At 35.8% G+C, this 14,144-nt stretch overlaps 1 protein-coding gene across 1 annotated transcript in view; it reads right to left on the bottom strand.

Moving 5' to 3' along the window:
• Positions 1 to 2,715: 2,715 nt before the first annotated feature.
• Positions 2,716 to 14,144, bottom strand: part of CPSF6 (cleavage and polyadenylation specific factor 6) — a 19,807-nt gene continuing 8,378 nt past the window's right edge. The window contains exons 4-8 of the mRNA XM_072399023.1: positions 13,038 to 13,524; positions 12,832 to 12,947; positions 12,223 to 12,376; positions 11,600 to 11,790; positions 2,716 to 4,712 (exon numbers count right to left, since the gene is read on the bottom strand). Coding sequence (XP_072255124.1) covers positions 11,604 to 11,790; positions 12,223 to 12,376; positions 12,832 to 12,947; positions 13,038 to 13,524 — 944 coding nt within the window. The 3' untranslated portion in view covers positions 2,716 to 4,712; positions 11,600 to 11,603. The remainder of the gene's footprint in view (positions 4,713 to 11,599; positions 11,791 to 12,222; positions 12,377 to 12,831; positions 12,948 to 13,037; positions 13,525 to 14,144) is intronic.

The following is a 14,144-nucleotide window of genomic DNA, read 5'->3' on the forward strand; positions in this document are numbered from 1 at the left end:
GAATCTCAAAGACTTCAGTACATAATCTTTCACCTACCATTCCTTTAAATTGCAACAATAGTTAAGATAGACTTAGGTTTAACAAGAAATGTGTTTCTAAAAGAGCACTGTCCTTTGCAAAGCTAGATCCCAGGTTTAAATGTCAGCCAGGACACTATCTGCATGGAGTGTGCAGGTTCAATGTATCTCTATCTCTCTATCTCTCTCTCTATCTATATCTATATCTATAAATATATCTATATCTATATAGAAAATGTGAAAGTGGGAATTTTAAGGCATTTTTTGTATAAAAACCATGGATTAATTTGTAACACGTTAACAGGATATCCAAACCTATATTAATAAAAGTGCTCATACAATAATTTTAACAAGCACGCCAAATATTATGTAATTCCTTGCTTGGTGGCTTGAATAAACTACCTATTTTTCTCCTCTCTGCTTTGGGGAGCCAACCACTCATTTGACACACAAGACCAATGCACCAATTGTGACCAATACCAATTGTGTGGTGCTAAAAAATGCATATGATCCTAACTAGAACTGACCACTCCAAAAAAAAAAACAAATATCCACTGCGCAAGTGCAGAAGTTTTTGTGAGAAGTTTCTAGAGGAGACCAGAGCATTCCTCAGGAAAGCCCCATATGCTTCTGTTGCTGTTCATCTACCACACACCAAGCTAAGGACTGTAAAGAGGAAATAATGTGAGAGAAAGTGTCAGAGTGCAACAGCAATACACACATTGCAACTCTACACAAAGGTCAAGCCGCATGGATGAGACAAACAAGGCTGACCTTCCCAAACAGCATGGTGGGGAGTTGAAAGAATCTGGCACTTCTACAATGTCAACCATTGGTACAAATTTACCAGCAAAGTCACGGTCAAAAGATGGGCCTCGTCTATGTTTCCTGAAAGCAATCCACAAAAGATGGATGACAAAAGCAATAGGTCCCTTGCAACATCTAAATTGTTTGACGCACTTTTCATACCTAGTAATGCTCTTCCCTACACTCTCAAAACATGTGCAGAGATTTAAACAGACACTGGCAGAAGAACCAAAGGGATCCAGTGATGGGAAAACACAGCTAACACTTCCCAACGTAACAGAGTGTAAAACTTCCTGACAACAGATCTGAGATACCCACACCAGAGGCAGTAATGTACCATCCACACTTGAATGGTCTTGCCACTAAATAACCAGCTATGGATGAGCATGCTTAGATACTCACTCTCCTGGGTAGAGCCTGTATACAAGCACAAGGTTCTAGAACAATTTTATGGTTGCCCCAGCACTATGAAACTATGTTCAAGTCATTTGAAAATCAGAGAGAATTAGAGTATCAGAGTATCCATAATGCTTATAACCTGCCAGAAAAAGTCTAAGCTTCTATATATTCATGTGCTTATTATACATATGTTGGCACTTAATAAATCCTAATTTATAATACATATTTTGAAAGCTTGTACATATGGATGTTTTTATTAAACATTTTGTAGTTATTTGTTTGATAGAATATATAGTTCAAAGTTTGTTATCGTCCTGACTTCTGTTGTTTATATATCCATGTTATGTTGTATGATGGATACTATAGGGCATTAGATGTAGATGGATATATTTATTTCATTTATGATTGGATGTACACACTCCAAAATGTAAATGTTATGCGTTTGTGTTTATACCAGTTTTACAAATTCCTGGCACATTTCTACACTGATGAGGAGAAATAAAATCCCCTTAAACAAAAGTGTTTGGAAAAGTTATCTGTCCGCCTAGCTCTTGAGCTAGGGCAGAACAAAACAGAAAAAGTCATCAAAATTGCTTGAAAGCCCCCATTATGATTAGTTTCTGTAATAGTAAGTGGTGCCTGACCACCAGATATTAGCCATTTAGCATTAATCCACTCAAAGCCAATTTTATGTAACCAATATCATCGGGTTCTGTTGTACCTACCATAAGATAAGTAAACATGATATTCTTTAGTTGTAAGTGTTTCTACTAATACGATATCAAATTTTAACTAAAGTGGCTTTATTAATAACTAAAAGACAAAAAATTTCTGATATTTTTAAAGATTTGGAGCCAGTAAGACTAAACCTTAAACGTTTTTACGATCCCCTACTCTGCATAAATCAGTGGTTTTGATGTAGTGAACCATCAGGATAAAACCATTGTTGAAAATTGCCATGTATTCTACCTCTCCAAAAACAACCAACAGAATTTAGTTTTCCAGAACTTTTTATTGATTTTTCATTCCACCACAAATTCCAAAATAGGAGGACTTTTGCTCATTTTAGGATGGTCTGTGAAGCCATTAAAATTTATTCTTATTGCACATTCAGCCAAATTCACATACATAACTGTTCCAGAGCAGCTGGTGTATAGTGGAAAAAAATAGCTGAATGTTTGGTTATACTTGCACTAAATGCCAACAAATGTGGCCAATGGGGCAGAAAAGGATGATCTGCAAGGCCCCCCCACTATCCTAAAATGAAGAACGCTTTTATTTTGGTATTTGCTTCATTGTGCTATGAACTGCTTCAGTTACGAGATTTTTGATTTCCTATTATAATAACCTGTGAGATACCTGCATTAGGAAAACTGGGATGTCGGAAATGTGCTTTTGTATACATTAAGTCAAAATAATTAGTGGCAATTTGAAGTTTACTTGTGAGGCAGCAGTCCTGGCTTGTAGAACCAAACAGTAACCATAACGAAATGATGAAAACAACTTTATTAATTCCAATATTTAACAACTTAGGCTTAGAATAATTATTAAAAACAAGCATTTAAAAAATCAGAACACCCAAAAATGTATCTATAAAATAGTAGGACTGGTAAACAAGCAAAACATTTTAAAACACTTAGAAATTGTAATTCACACACTTCACAGTTACAATGTTTTGGCAATAGCTAATTATGTACCACATTAAAACCCCTATGTATGGAAATAAAGTATAACGATACACCAAGCAGGTGTTATTTACATCCAAAAGATGTAAGCTACCACAAATGCAGGATGGCCAGATAAAAAAAAAAAAGAAAGGGAAAAAAAACACACCAACATGTTGTCCAAAACAACACTTTCTCATTTTGGACTTCTGTATGTACACACATCATCACAGGTTATTTTTATAATTCAGCAGGAGAATATATACAGAGCATTGCTCCAGTCAGTTTTGACCTGAAGTGCCATGCATGTTATCAGTCTCATGAAAGAAAAAAGTGAAACAATGTATTATAAAGCCTATTTTGTACAGCTTAAAACTAAGGGATACAAACCATTTTTCTTAAAAATGAATTATATTACATCTTATATTGAGAAAGTAAACTGATGGAATACTTACCTGGGTAGATGTCATTTTAGACACCCTGTCTAACAGGTTAAAAAAGGTAGATTATTATTTTTTTATGTTTTTTTTTTTTGGGGGGGGGGGGGGGGCACCCTTTCACAGTTCCAAAAATCCTTAGGAAAATAAAATGTGTTAGTTTATGGTTACAATAAACACTGATGGTATGGTTACCAAATATGTACAAGCAATGGATGCTCCTTGGCTTGCTACAGTGTAAAAACATTTCCATCAATGAAATTTATATTTTACTTGCAATATATTCTGCAGAGAAGACTTTTGCCACTCCTGGAAGAACCTTTTTAATAGAAGTGTAACCAAGCAATCTAAAAAAAAAATAAAAAATGACCATGCCCCTAAAAGGTGTTGGAAACTTGTGAATGTACACAGTCTAATGAAAAAGCATTTGTAATTTACATTAAATCTTTCATAGAAAGAAAAATAATTTTGGTTCCAGAAGAAAGCAAGCTTCACCTCTCTAATAGTGGGGGCGTGATGATCACAAGGCAATGACATGACAAGGTACCACTTGAGTAGAAGCCAGTATTGATTTTTTAACCTCCAAAGCAAATATTCACCAGTAGTGACACACATTTTTTGCTATAGTCCAACATTTTTCAAACATTCAAAAACAAATGGAATGGTTAACTATTAAGGATACAAATAACGGCAGGCTTAAGGTGAATGTATTAAGTTTGAATTTTTTTACAAATCACAGCCAAATAACACAATTTGTATTCAATATAATACAGACCAGGAAATAAAATAAAAAAAGTTTTGTTTGCCTAGCAAAAATAAATTAGACAGGAAACTATGCAATTCAAGCAAAAATAAATGCCTCTTCAAAGACATTGTGTTTGTGGAATAAAAAATGTTTAGTAAAAAGAAAGAATATATTGCCAAAGCAAGCCTTTCCCTGAGGTGTAAACAGCAAATAATTTGAACAGCTTTACACATCAGCCCCATTAAACAGTTTATTACAACACTATTACTACTGAGGTGGTATAATTTACAAACTTTGTCAGAACATGAACATTTTAACAGGAATAAACAACTATAAAAACAAAGAACTTAACTTCCCAACTGCTTGTACATTATAAATTGTAAATATAATGTATAACCAACTTGCAGGAGCTATTAAGGTGTAAATCACAGGTTTCCTTCAAATAAAACATTTAAGCAACATAAAAAATAAAAGTAGATCTACTGGTTACCATGTTTGCAGAATTGCTTTATTCACATCTAGATCTGCTCATTTTTATCCGTAAGTTTTGAGATGTTGAATCATATGAAGCAAACTGATGGCCAAGTATCTTCTTTCCATTAGATGAACATGTGATCTTTGAGGATGTTCCTCTTCTGTCAGCTGTAACGTTTTAAGATTTGTGATGTAGGTTTTTTGTACAGTACATGGCATACAAAATCTGATAACAGTACAAACATTCTGTAAGCAATCAATACAACATACCAAGTCTATAAAGAATTTTGAGACTCAGGATACCACATGCAGTAAAAAAAATGTACACATTTACATGCATATAAGACAATATAATTTAACTGTTTTACATAAAAATAATTACTTTGGAGATGGTTAGAAGGCTGTCTTATATGCAGGCAAATGTTCAGACAACAGAATTTAAATGCAGTCAAACTTTTAATACTCATAAGTTGATTATAAGCACTAAAAAATTTGACAACATACATATATCAACAATAAAAAGACTGATTTTGGATCATCAATACGTAAATGTTTGTGAAACTCACAATAGTTGGCAAAACGTATAAGTACACATTCTAGCCAACAAAACATGCCAATAGCAGCTGAATACATTAACACTACATGTTTAATAAAACAAGTACATGTTTAGATGACAGAAATGTAATCTAGTAGTAAGAATAATACTATTTTGCCAAAAAAATTGTTTTCAGGACACCTTTGATAAAAATTAGATACTCGGAGGATGATGAAATTACTGATGGAATGAAGACTGATAATTCAAAGTGTCATCTTAATAAATCCATGAACCTTTGCTAAGTGGACAGTCTCTACTCCATCAGTAATATATCCATTTATGGTGTATGAAATTCTCTATAGGTTAACATCTATTGTACAGTCTGCAACAAATTAAATGAAAACCAGTTTCTTTCAAATAACAATACATTATTTTTCTACACAGCTAGAACATATTAAACAATTATGGAAAGTTGAAAATGTCATAGTAAATTCTAGTGATATGTATTGCAACCTAAAAATGAACACGTTCATACTGCTTTCATAGTCATTAATGTTTTGTTTTCCAACAATATTTTCATGTTTGCATTGAACCTTTAATTCTTTAAAAAGTGACTTTTGCCATTCACCATATAAACAAAGCAATCCTAAAGGCCCAGTATGTCAGTGCAGAAGACTGATAATTGTCAAAAGCTAAATTTCTCTTCCCTCAAGAAAACGCTAAATTATATACTTGTCTGTATGACTGGCTAATGGGCCAGAAGAAGGTAAATGGTAATTGCCATTAAAAAAATTAAAGGGTATATTTATAAAGCAGTTATTGTGATGTCACTAAACATTCATTGCAAGCATCTTTCCCTGGTGCATAGGTTTTCAATTACAAAAATGGATTAACCTGGGGTGAATGTTTAGTGAAGGTCACATTCACGGTTTAATAAAATGTGAAAAAAAAAAAAAAAAAACCTAAAATTTCATGAAAAAAAATATTGGATTCAGTTCCTAATATTGCCAAATCTGTTTGAGAAAAGATCCCACTGCAGTATTCTTCTCTGACACAGGGCCTCAAATGTGGATTGTTTACATACATATTCCAGATAAATAGACCATTACATACAAGCAAAAAAAAAAAAAAATGTAATTACTTAAACCGGACCTAAACTACCCATTTAAAGTGATATACCCCCCCCCCCCCAAAAAAAAAGAACTGCCTTCAATAACGGGGTTTAGACCCAAAATCCTCAAAGGACATCCCAAATAAAGAAAACAAAAAAACACACATTTTACTGCCTGTAATGTAAATAAAAATAGTTTGACGGCTTAGGTCCGATTTAGGCAAAAAAATAAGTAACCGGGTACTGGAATTTTACAAAAAGGGTGTAAAATATGCACAGCTTGACTACGGCATGATCATAAACTGTTCCTAGATAGGACCAGTAATACAAAAGTTTACATAAAATGATGGTCATCAAATACATCCAGAATTTCAGCAGTTTACAAAAATCACATCTTAAATTTATTTGTTTCAAAAGGTTGGTGAATGGAAAACACTAAATGGTACATGTGCCTTGTGAGTATGACTGCTAAATATAGAAAGAAATGTCATGTACAAACTTGAATGTGCAAGATTATAGGAACCCGTTTGTCATGCTACCCACCCATCTCTATAAAGTGTACCTAAGTGTGGTAAAAAGGCAACAGAGGTTCCTGCAAAAATATTTAGCTTTTCTGAAGGACCAAATTCTGGCCAGCTCTTAGGCTATGTTCAGACCTTTACATGGATATTCAGCAGCTCCTAGGGGATGGTTGCTGCAGGAGTTTATAGGAATTTTTAAAGCCAGGTAACTGGTCAATAACCCTTGCTTGGAATGGGTGGGGGTACTTTTTCAGGCATTTAAAATGCCAGAAAAAAAACACATATATAGGTGTTTGCACATCTAAGGGGAAGGGAGGGTTCATCAATCAATATTTCTAGAAAGTATTCCAGATTACATCCCAGGCCTGGGGTTGAGGGCCCCAGTGCTACTGAAGAGATCATCCACATGGAGCAATGCAAAACTTATTTGGTACCCTTAAGGGTTGGAAAGGGGAAGCTAATAAAGTGTAATACATAGTCACAAAAGTTATAGAAAATAGTAGTAGGTTGTGAGGATTTGAAATACTATGTGAATAACACAAATGTAAATTTGTAACATTACAGCCATCTATGCATCTACACTGATGGATATGATACTATATTAGGCAGCACTGTACAAGAAATACATCAAAATTATAAAGACAAACAATATGAAATGTTTTAATAGTTATTTATTCTAAATTGCTGTGACAAGGCTTAGAACACATTGAGGAAAACAAATGCATGCTATTTGCCATGCTACTTGCATTTTCTTGCAAAAAAAAAAAAAAAATTAGATATGAAATTTTTTAAAAGGCCACTGAACAAAAAGCCATGCCAGTCAATACTTAATTTCCATTTATTTTTTTTTTCCTTTAGGTCACATAACATTTGAGCAAACCAGTGTCAACACCTTTTAATAGGATTTCTGACAGTGGCAACTAAGAGAAACTTTTACAGTATCTTTTTTTTCATAAATGTCTTTCTTTGCTACAAAAAGCTACATGCTGCAATATATAAACACCTAAACAGTTTGCTATGTTACCTAATAGAACTGAAGGCCACAGATGATTTAACAGCACAAGTGAACAGTTTTAAATAATAAAATAAAGAATCAGTTTTGAAGAATTCATTTTCAAGTTCTGTAAATGGAAGCTCGCATGGTAGGCCAAAACAGTAGTCACGGGTCTCATAGGGACCTATTCACTATGCATTGATGTAGCCCACCACACATGGTAATACACTAAGGTGGCATTCATTTTAACACCAAACACCTAAGCAATTTAATACACCAAAACAATGCACTGTGGATGCATTATTACAAAAACAGTGTAGCCCTCAAACTCTGGATTTGGATGATCTGGACCAGATAGTAAGGTAAAACTTATGACAGCTTTGGTCCTAAAACCCCATTCATTTAAATGAATGGGGAGGGGAGGGGGGTACAGGGAAATACCTGCTGTATTTATTCTTGTGACCGTGATCTTCTACTACCCACAACACTCTGCCACACTCTGCCAATTTAAAACTTGCAAAAATAAGGCATGTTCAAAAATACATACGCTTCTTGATTTACCAAGTCCCAGTTTAGATTTAGAGGGATACAGCATACCATCAATAAATCAGATTAGCAATAAAATGAATGACTACAAAAAGCTACTGGCACACAAATCAAAGATACAAAATAGAAATATGTTTTAAAATTTTGGCAACTCAAAATAAATGTTAGTAGGGATGGACTAAAATATTTAGTGAGGTGTTCTGGTAGGCAAATGACATAAAACCAATTTCGTATATCAGCACATAAGATTTATACAGTTATATTTTTGTGTTTCAGTGAAACAAAAGCTAAATAGGCAAAGTTAGTGTATGTTTTAGTTTATTAAAAAGAACCTATCGTTATGGAAACCGCCACGGCTGACATGCTTATAAAGAAGCAAACATTAATGTCTGCCCACAAATTTATTTAATGGGCCAAAAGTTTTTGGCCAGTATATTCTAAAACATTTTAAACAATACAGAAAAAACTGCAAGACTGTAGAGCAAATTAGGCTTTATACTAACGATGAGCAGCATCTACTACCTTTCAATCTATGTTCCGAACACAACCATGAACATGTATAAAAAAAAAAAAAAAATTCTATTGAAAAAAAAGCGGAAGATAGAAAAACAAATTGTGGCCGTACATTAGGTGTTTCCAGCAACTGTTTGCTACAGGTGGCTAGAGATGCAGTGTAATCCGACTAGCCAGACAATAGAAAAAAAAACCTGGGAAGTCCAAGCATTAGCATCTATATCTATGGAGGAGGGTGTCGCAGATGCCGGCTGGCCATCGCCAGGTTATACAGATGCCCGGCCTGCAACGCCAGGGGAAGAAGATGCTGGGCAGCGCTGAAGGACGCCGTGGGCACCTCTTACCAGGTAAGTTTTTTAAGCTCCCTGGCAATTCCACCCCGAGTGTGGCTCGGGGTTACTGCTAAGGAAGTTAAACATCCTCATTCTCCACCTATGGCCAGATTATATATTTTATACTGTACCAAAAGAAAAAAAACACACACACATACAAACAGAAATACCTATTTTTTTTTTTTAACATCCGATTTTTACAAAAGATGAAAGTCACTAATACAGATCTAAAAAATATGCATCTAAATATCAGTGTCAAAAAATTGTATAGGTACAGACTTAATTATAAACGGGCACAAAAACATTTGCCTTTGTTTATGAAGGAAAACAAGTTGTTTTCACTAGTGTCAGATTTAAAATGTTTAATGGATATTATCCCCATTGATTAAAAATAAAATTGTAAAAATTGAATTGTACAACATTCTCCCACTAAATGTTACTGCCTTAAAAGCAGAAAAGGCAGTAAAAAAAAGAAAAATTAAACAGCACTCTGCAAAGAAAATAATATTTACCTGTGCTGCTGCTTGTGCCACCATATCATCTTCAAATATTTCTAGGAGGGTTCGATAGCTAATCCCTGCCGTGGATTATTCCACAGGCCTATACGTCACTAAAGAACACAGCAGTGATGTAGTGCCAGTGGAAAGAAACCATAAAGTGCATAGGGAAAATGCAGTATCTGACAAACCCAAAGATTTGGATACTAATGTTTATTCAGCAAGCCTAAGATTTTCAAGACAAAAACTCAGTGCTGCAGGCAATAGAACTTTCGAAATAGCAAGACAAAAAAAAAAATAAAAAAATTTTTTTTTTTATTTTAATCACATATATAACTAGAAAGTTTAGCAATGGGGACATCTTACTTTAATGACTATTAAATACTACAGTAATTTAAGTACATTTTTACCCCTGTATTTATAATGGCACAAGCATTCCCCTCAAATTAGTACCATAATAGATGTAATTGTTAAATACTGTTTATTAGTTGTCAGGCGTTTTTTTTTTTTTTTTACACTGCAAACCCAATTAGCATAAAAGATCTTCCAAGGCACATGCGTAAAAAAAAAATGAAAACAGCTATTTGCTTTACTGAAGGGGGTGGGGGGGATGGGTAGTCATAAATATAAATACAGACATGCATACATAACACACACACTTTATAGCTTATGCCATTAATACAATTTACCTGAGCGAAAAATAGGAATGTGTAAAAAAGTTAATTAAAGTTTGAGCCGCCCTAGACTCCTACTTCTCTTACAATTAAATTAAAGGCCCATTCACACGTAGTTTATGAATTAAATTTCGATTGAAATCAATGGAAACGAGTTTCCACTACAATGCTACAAGTGTATGTATTGATTTTTTTTTTTTACACACAGAGCGAGGTAGAATTATGCAGCTTAGAACAAAAAAGGTGGGTCGTGTTTTATTCTAACAAATCTTGTTTAAAAAACCAACATTCCTATTTTATTCCTGCTGAGCCCTTGGCACAAATGTGGCTGAACCAATAATTAACATTGAAAAGGTTGATACACTGTAACATAGGCTTTTATATACACAGGGTAAACAGCAGTCTGTACAATACTTGCTATTAGAAGATGACACCCTTAAATACATTTGGAGGCTCGAGACTTTCTACAAAGTCTTGTATAAAATAGAATACAAAAATATGTATCGCCAAGCACATACACTAACCAGCCAAAACAATAAAACCACTGACAGTTAAAGAAAACAACACTGATTGCCTGGTTAAAATTCCATGTCATGTGGGAAGCACAAATAGTGAGCCACTATAAGGATTTGAGCAACTCTCTAATTCTAGACATCTGAGTCAGAGCAACTCTAAAGGGAGATCTTCTGCATGTTGCTGGTATGCAGTAGTTAGAATGTACAAAGAGATCGAAGAAAGGAAACCAAAGAACAGAGAGCCAAAAAGGAAAGGGAAGGGACAGAGCCATAAGTATGTTTTGGCTAGACTATCTGGCCTACACAGTACAGTGCATCTTGCTTCGATGCTCTGTGCTGCCCCCCCTAATGCCCACTTCTATTGAAAAAAAGCATTTACAATGAAAATGAGTGAGTGACAGAACTAATCACTGAGAAATTGCAAGGTTGTCGGTTGCTGGATGAGAGCAACATACTATCCAATTGGAAGAAGCCAGGCCAGCAAAGCCAGTGTAACAAATGAACTGCCGATTCCAGATACCTAAACACACCTTTAGGGACTTGTGGAGTTCATGCCTTAACAGGCTAAATCTGTATTGGTAGAACAAGGGGGACATACACAATATTAGGCAGATGACCTTAAAGTTCTGGCTGATTGGTGTATAGCTAATAGTGGCTACTTACCAAACCATATTGAACCGCTTCAGACAGGAAATCTCTTCTGTGATTAACGCCACAATATTACACATCAATCTACTCATAAAAGGTATATTTTTTCAAATTCAACAATACTATTCTGTTCCATGATACCTTTGGTTCCTCGCCTTAATATACCCACCTGCTTAGCGGTGACGATACTCTCTTTCTCGGTCTCTTTCCCTGTCACGATCCCGTTCCCGATCGCGGTGCCTCTCACGCTCACGACTTCTTTCCCGGTAATAGTCATCATGGCGATCTCTGCTGCGAGATTTGTGACGCCTGCTTTTTTCTCTTGACCTACTGTGGTCCCTTTCTCTGGAACGCTCACGTCTTCTAAAGGAAATCACTCAATTAATTCCCTTCTCAGAACTCAAACAATTCCATCTTAATACAAAATTGGTTTTCCAACATGACAAACTAGGAACAATAAGACAAGGCTTCACAAAAAATGAACAATACTAAAGTCAGTGTAGTCTCAGGTCTTCAGAATTATGCTGGCTATCGGTCATTATTTGCTCTCCTCAAGACTGAAACCAAACAAAAGTCTTACTAGATGAAGTTATTGGCAGTCTTTTGTATTCCGCCATGATTAAGCTCTCATAGACAGATAGCAACTAGGAGAGAAGAGAATTATTCCTTAATGGCCAGTGAGGGAAATATGAAAGGCATTGTTTTTCAAAAAAACAAACTTCATATGTAGCTTTACTATGCAAAAAATACACGTGAAAGACATTCTAAAATGATTGGAACACAAAACATTACCTAGACCCTGAACCATAAGACTTTGATTCAATCCCATGAAGACAATCCTGCAGAGAACTGATAAGCACTTTACAACGATCATCAGCTGACACTTTGGACTGTTTAATTAAAGAAATAGCTGTCACCAAGGTTTCAATAGCACTTCCATAGTCACCTGCAAAATAAAAAAAAATGTAAATCACATAAATGCAATTTTCCTTCATACAAATGAATACAACCACAAACTTGAACAAAAAAAAAACAACAATCAATTGTGACAGAAGATCTACTTGATTATAAATGCATATTATATAATGTTAAAACATTAAATATATTAGTTGAATATCTGCATGTAATGGTTTATAAACCAACATGGTCTAAGTATGGCATTTAACAGTTTTAGCTTTATCAAAACCAATAAAAATGTTATGTATTACAGTATGCCATTGACCAATTGTTATTACAGTTAAGTAGGAAACAGTCAAGAAACTCAGAAGTGTCCTAAAACTGATCCCAAATGAAAGGTTAATGCACTTTAAAACATTTGTAAAATCCACAGTATTTTTGAATGTTATGGATTCTACTAAACCAACAGTGAGATGAAATAATATATTATACTAAACCACCAACCAGCACTGGCATCAGAAACTGCTCTGGAAATTGCACTGCTAGAAATGGCCCTGTTGCGGTTCATGATTTCCTCAAATTCTGCTTCCCCTAAAGGAGTTCTGACAGCATCCATATCCCTGCAAAATGCACAACATTCTGAATTAAACAAACATATCAACTTAAACAGGGATTTTTTTTTTTTACATGTATTTTTTATTCAGGCTAACCTTCCAGGTGGCCCATAATCTCCCCGGTCATATGGAGGTGGCCGCCCATATGGATCTGATGGTGGAGGGCCACGGCTATCGGAAGAAGGCATACCAGAATTACCAGGTGGAGGAAAGAAGTTAGGATTAACATGTGGAGCTGGTGGTGGTCCTCCAGGGGGTGGGCCAGGCAAATGTGGAGGTGGACCAAGAGCCATAGGTGGCCCAGGAGGGCGAGGTGGAAATGGACCAGGGGGTGGAGGTGGACCTTGCTGAGGAGGTGGTGGACCAGGTGGAGGACCATATACAGGAGGGGGAGGGCCAGGCGGTAGAGGAACTAGTGGTGGTTGACCATATGGCTGTCCAGGAAATAAAACTGGAGGAGGTGGACGTTCGCCCCGATTTGGTGGCCCAGTTAATGGTGGAGGTAGTGGCTGTCCTGGAGGTGGAGGACCAGGAGGTCCTGGTGGACCAGGTGGACACATGGGTGGTCTTGGAGGAGTCATACCTATAACAAAAACAGGAAGAAAGTCAAAGATTTGCATGTAAAAAAACTAGGTCAATATGGCAACCTGGTGCAGAAAATTATGGCCATCCCTTCCTATATGTCTAAATGGGAAACAGATTTGGGTATATCACTTGAGCAGGAGGACTGGGACCAAATCTGGTTTATGGTTGCCCACTGTGGTATTAATGCATCAGCGGTGGAAGCCAACTATAAACTGATGTTGAGGTGGTACATGGTGCCATCTAGGCTTGCTAAATTCCAGCAGACCTGCTCCGGTGATTTAGCGGCTGAAACAATGCAGGAACTCTACCAAACATGGTTGGAGTGCCCTATAGTGAGGAGGTTTTGGACGAGAGTATATCAAATGGCCTATACCATTGTGGAACGCTCCTTTCCTAAACGTCTGGTTGAGGCACTTTTGAGTTTGAAACCATTGGTCTGCACCAAAATCCAATTTAAATTGTTAACATATTTGTTCACTTTAGCTAACATGGTGCTGGCCAAGGCCTGGTGGTCTGCAATTCCCAACATAGAACAAGTTAAGAATAAAATGTCTTGGTTTCTAGTAAACAAGAAGATAAGAGCTTTACTAACTGCCTATGTACCTAGATTTCAGTATG

This window comes from Pyxicephalus adspersus, chromosome 2, assembly GCF_032062135.1.
Source record: "Pyxicephalus adspersus chromosome 2, UCB_Pads_2.0, whole genome shotgun sequence".
In the NCBI taxonomy this organism is placed as follows: Eukaryota; Metazoa; Chordata; class Amphibia; order Anura; family Pyxicephalidae; genus Pyxicephalus; species Pyxicephalus adspersus.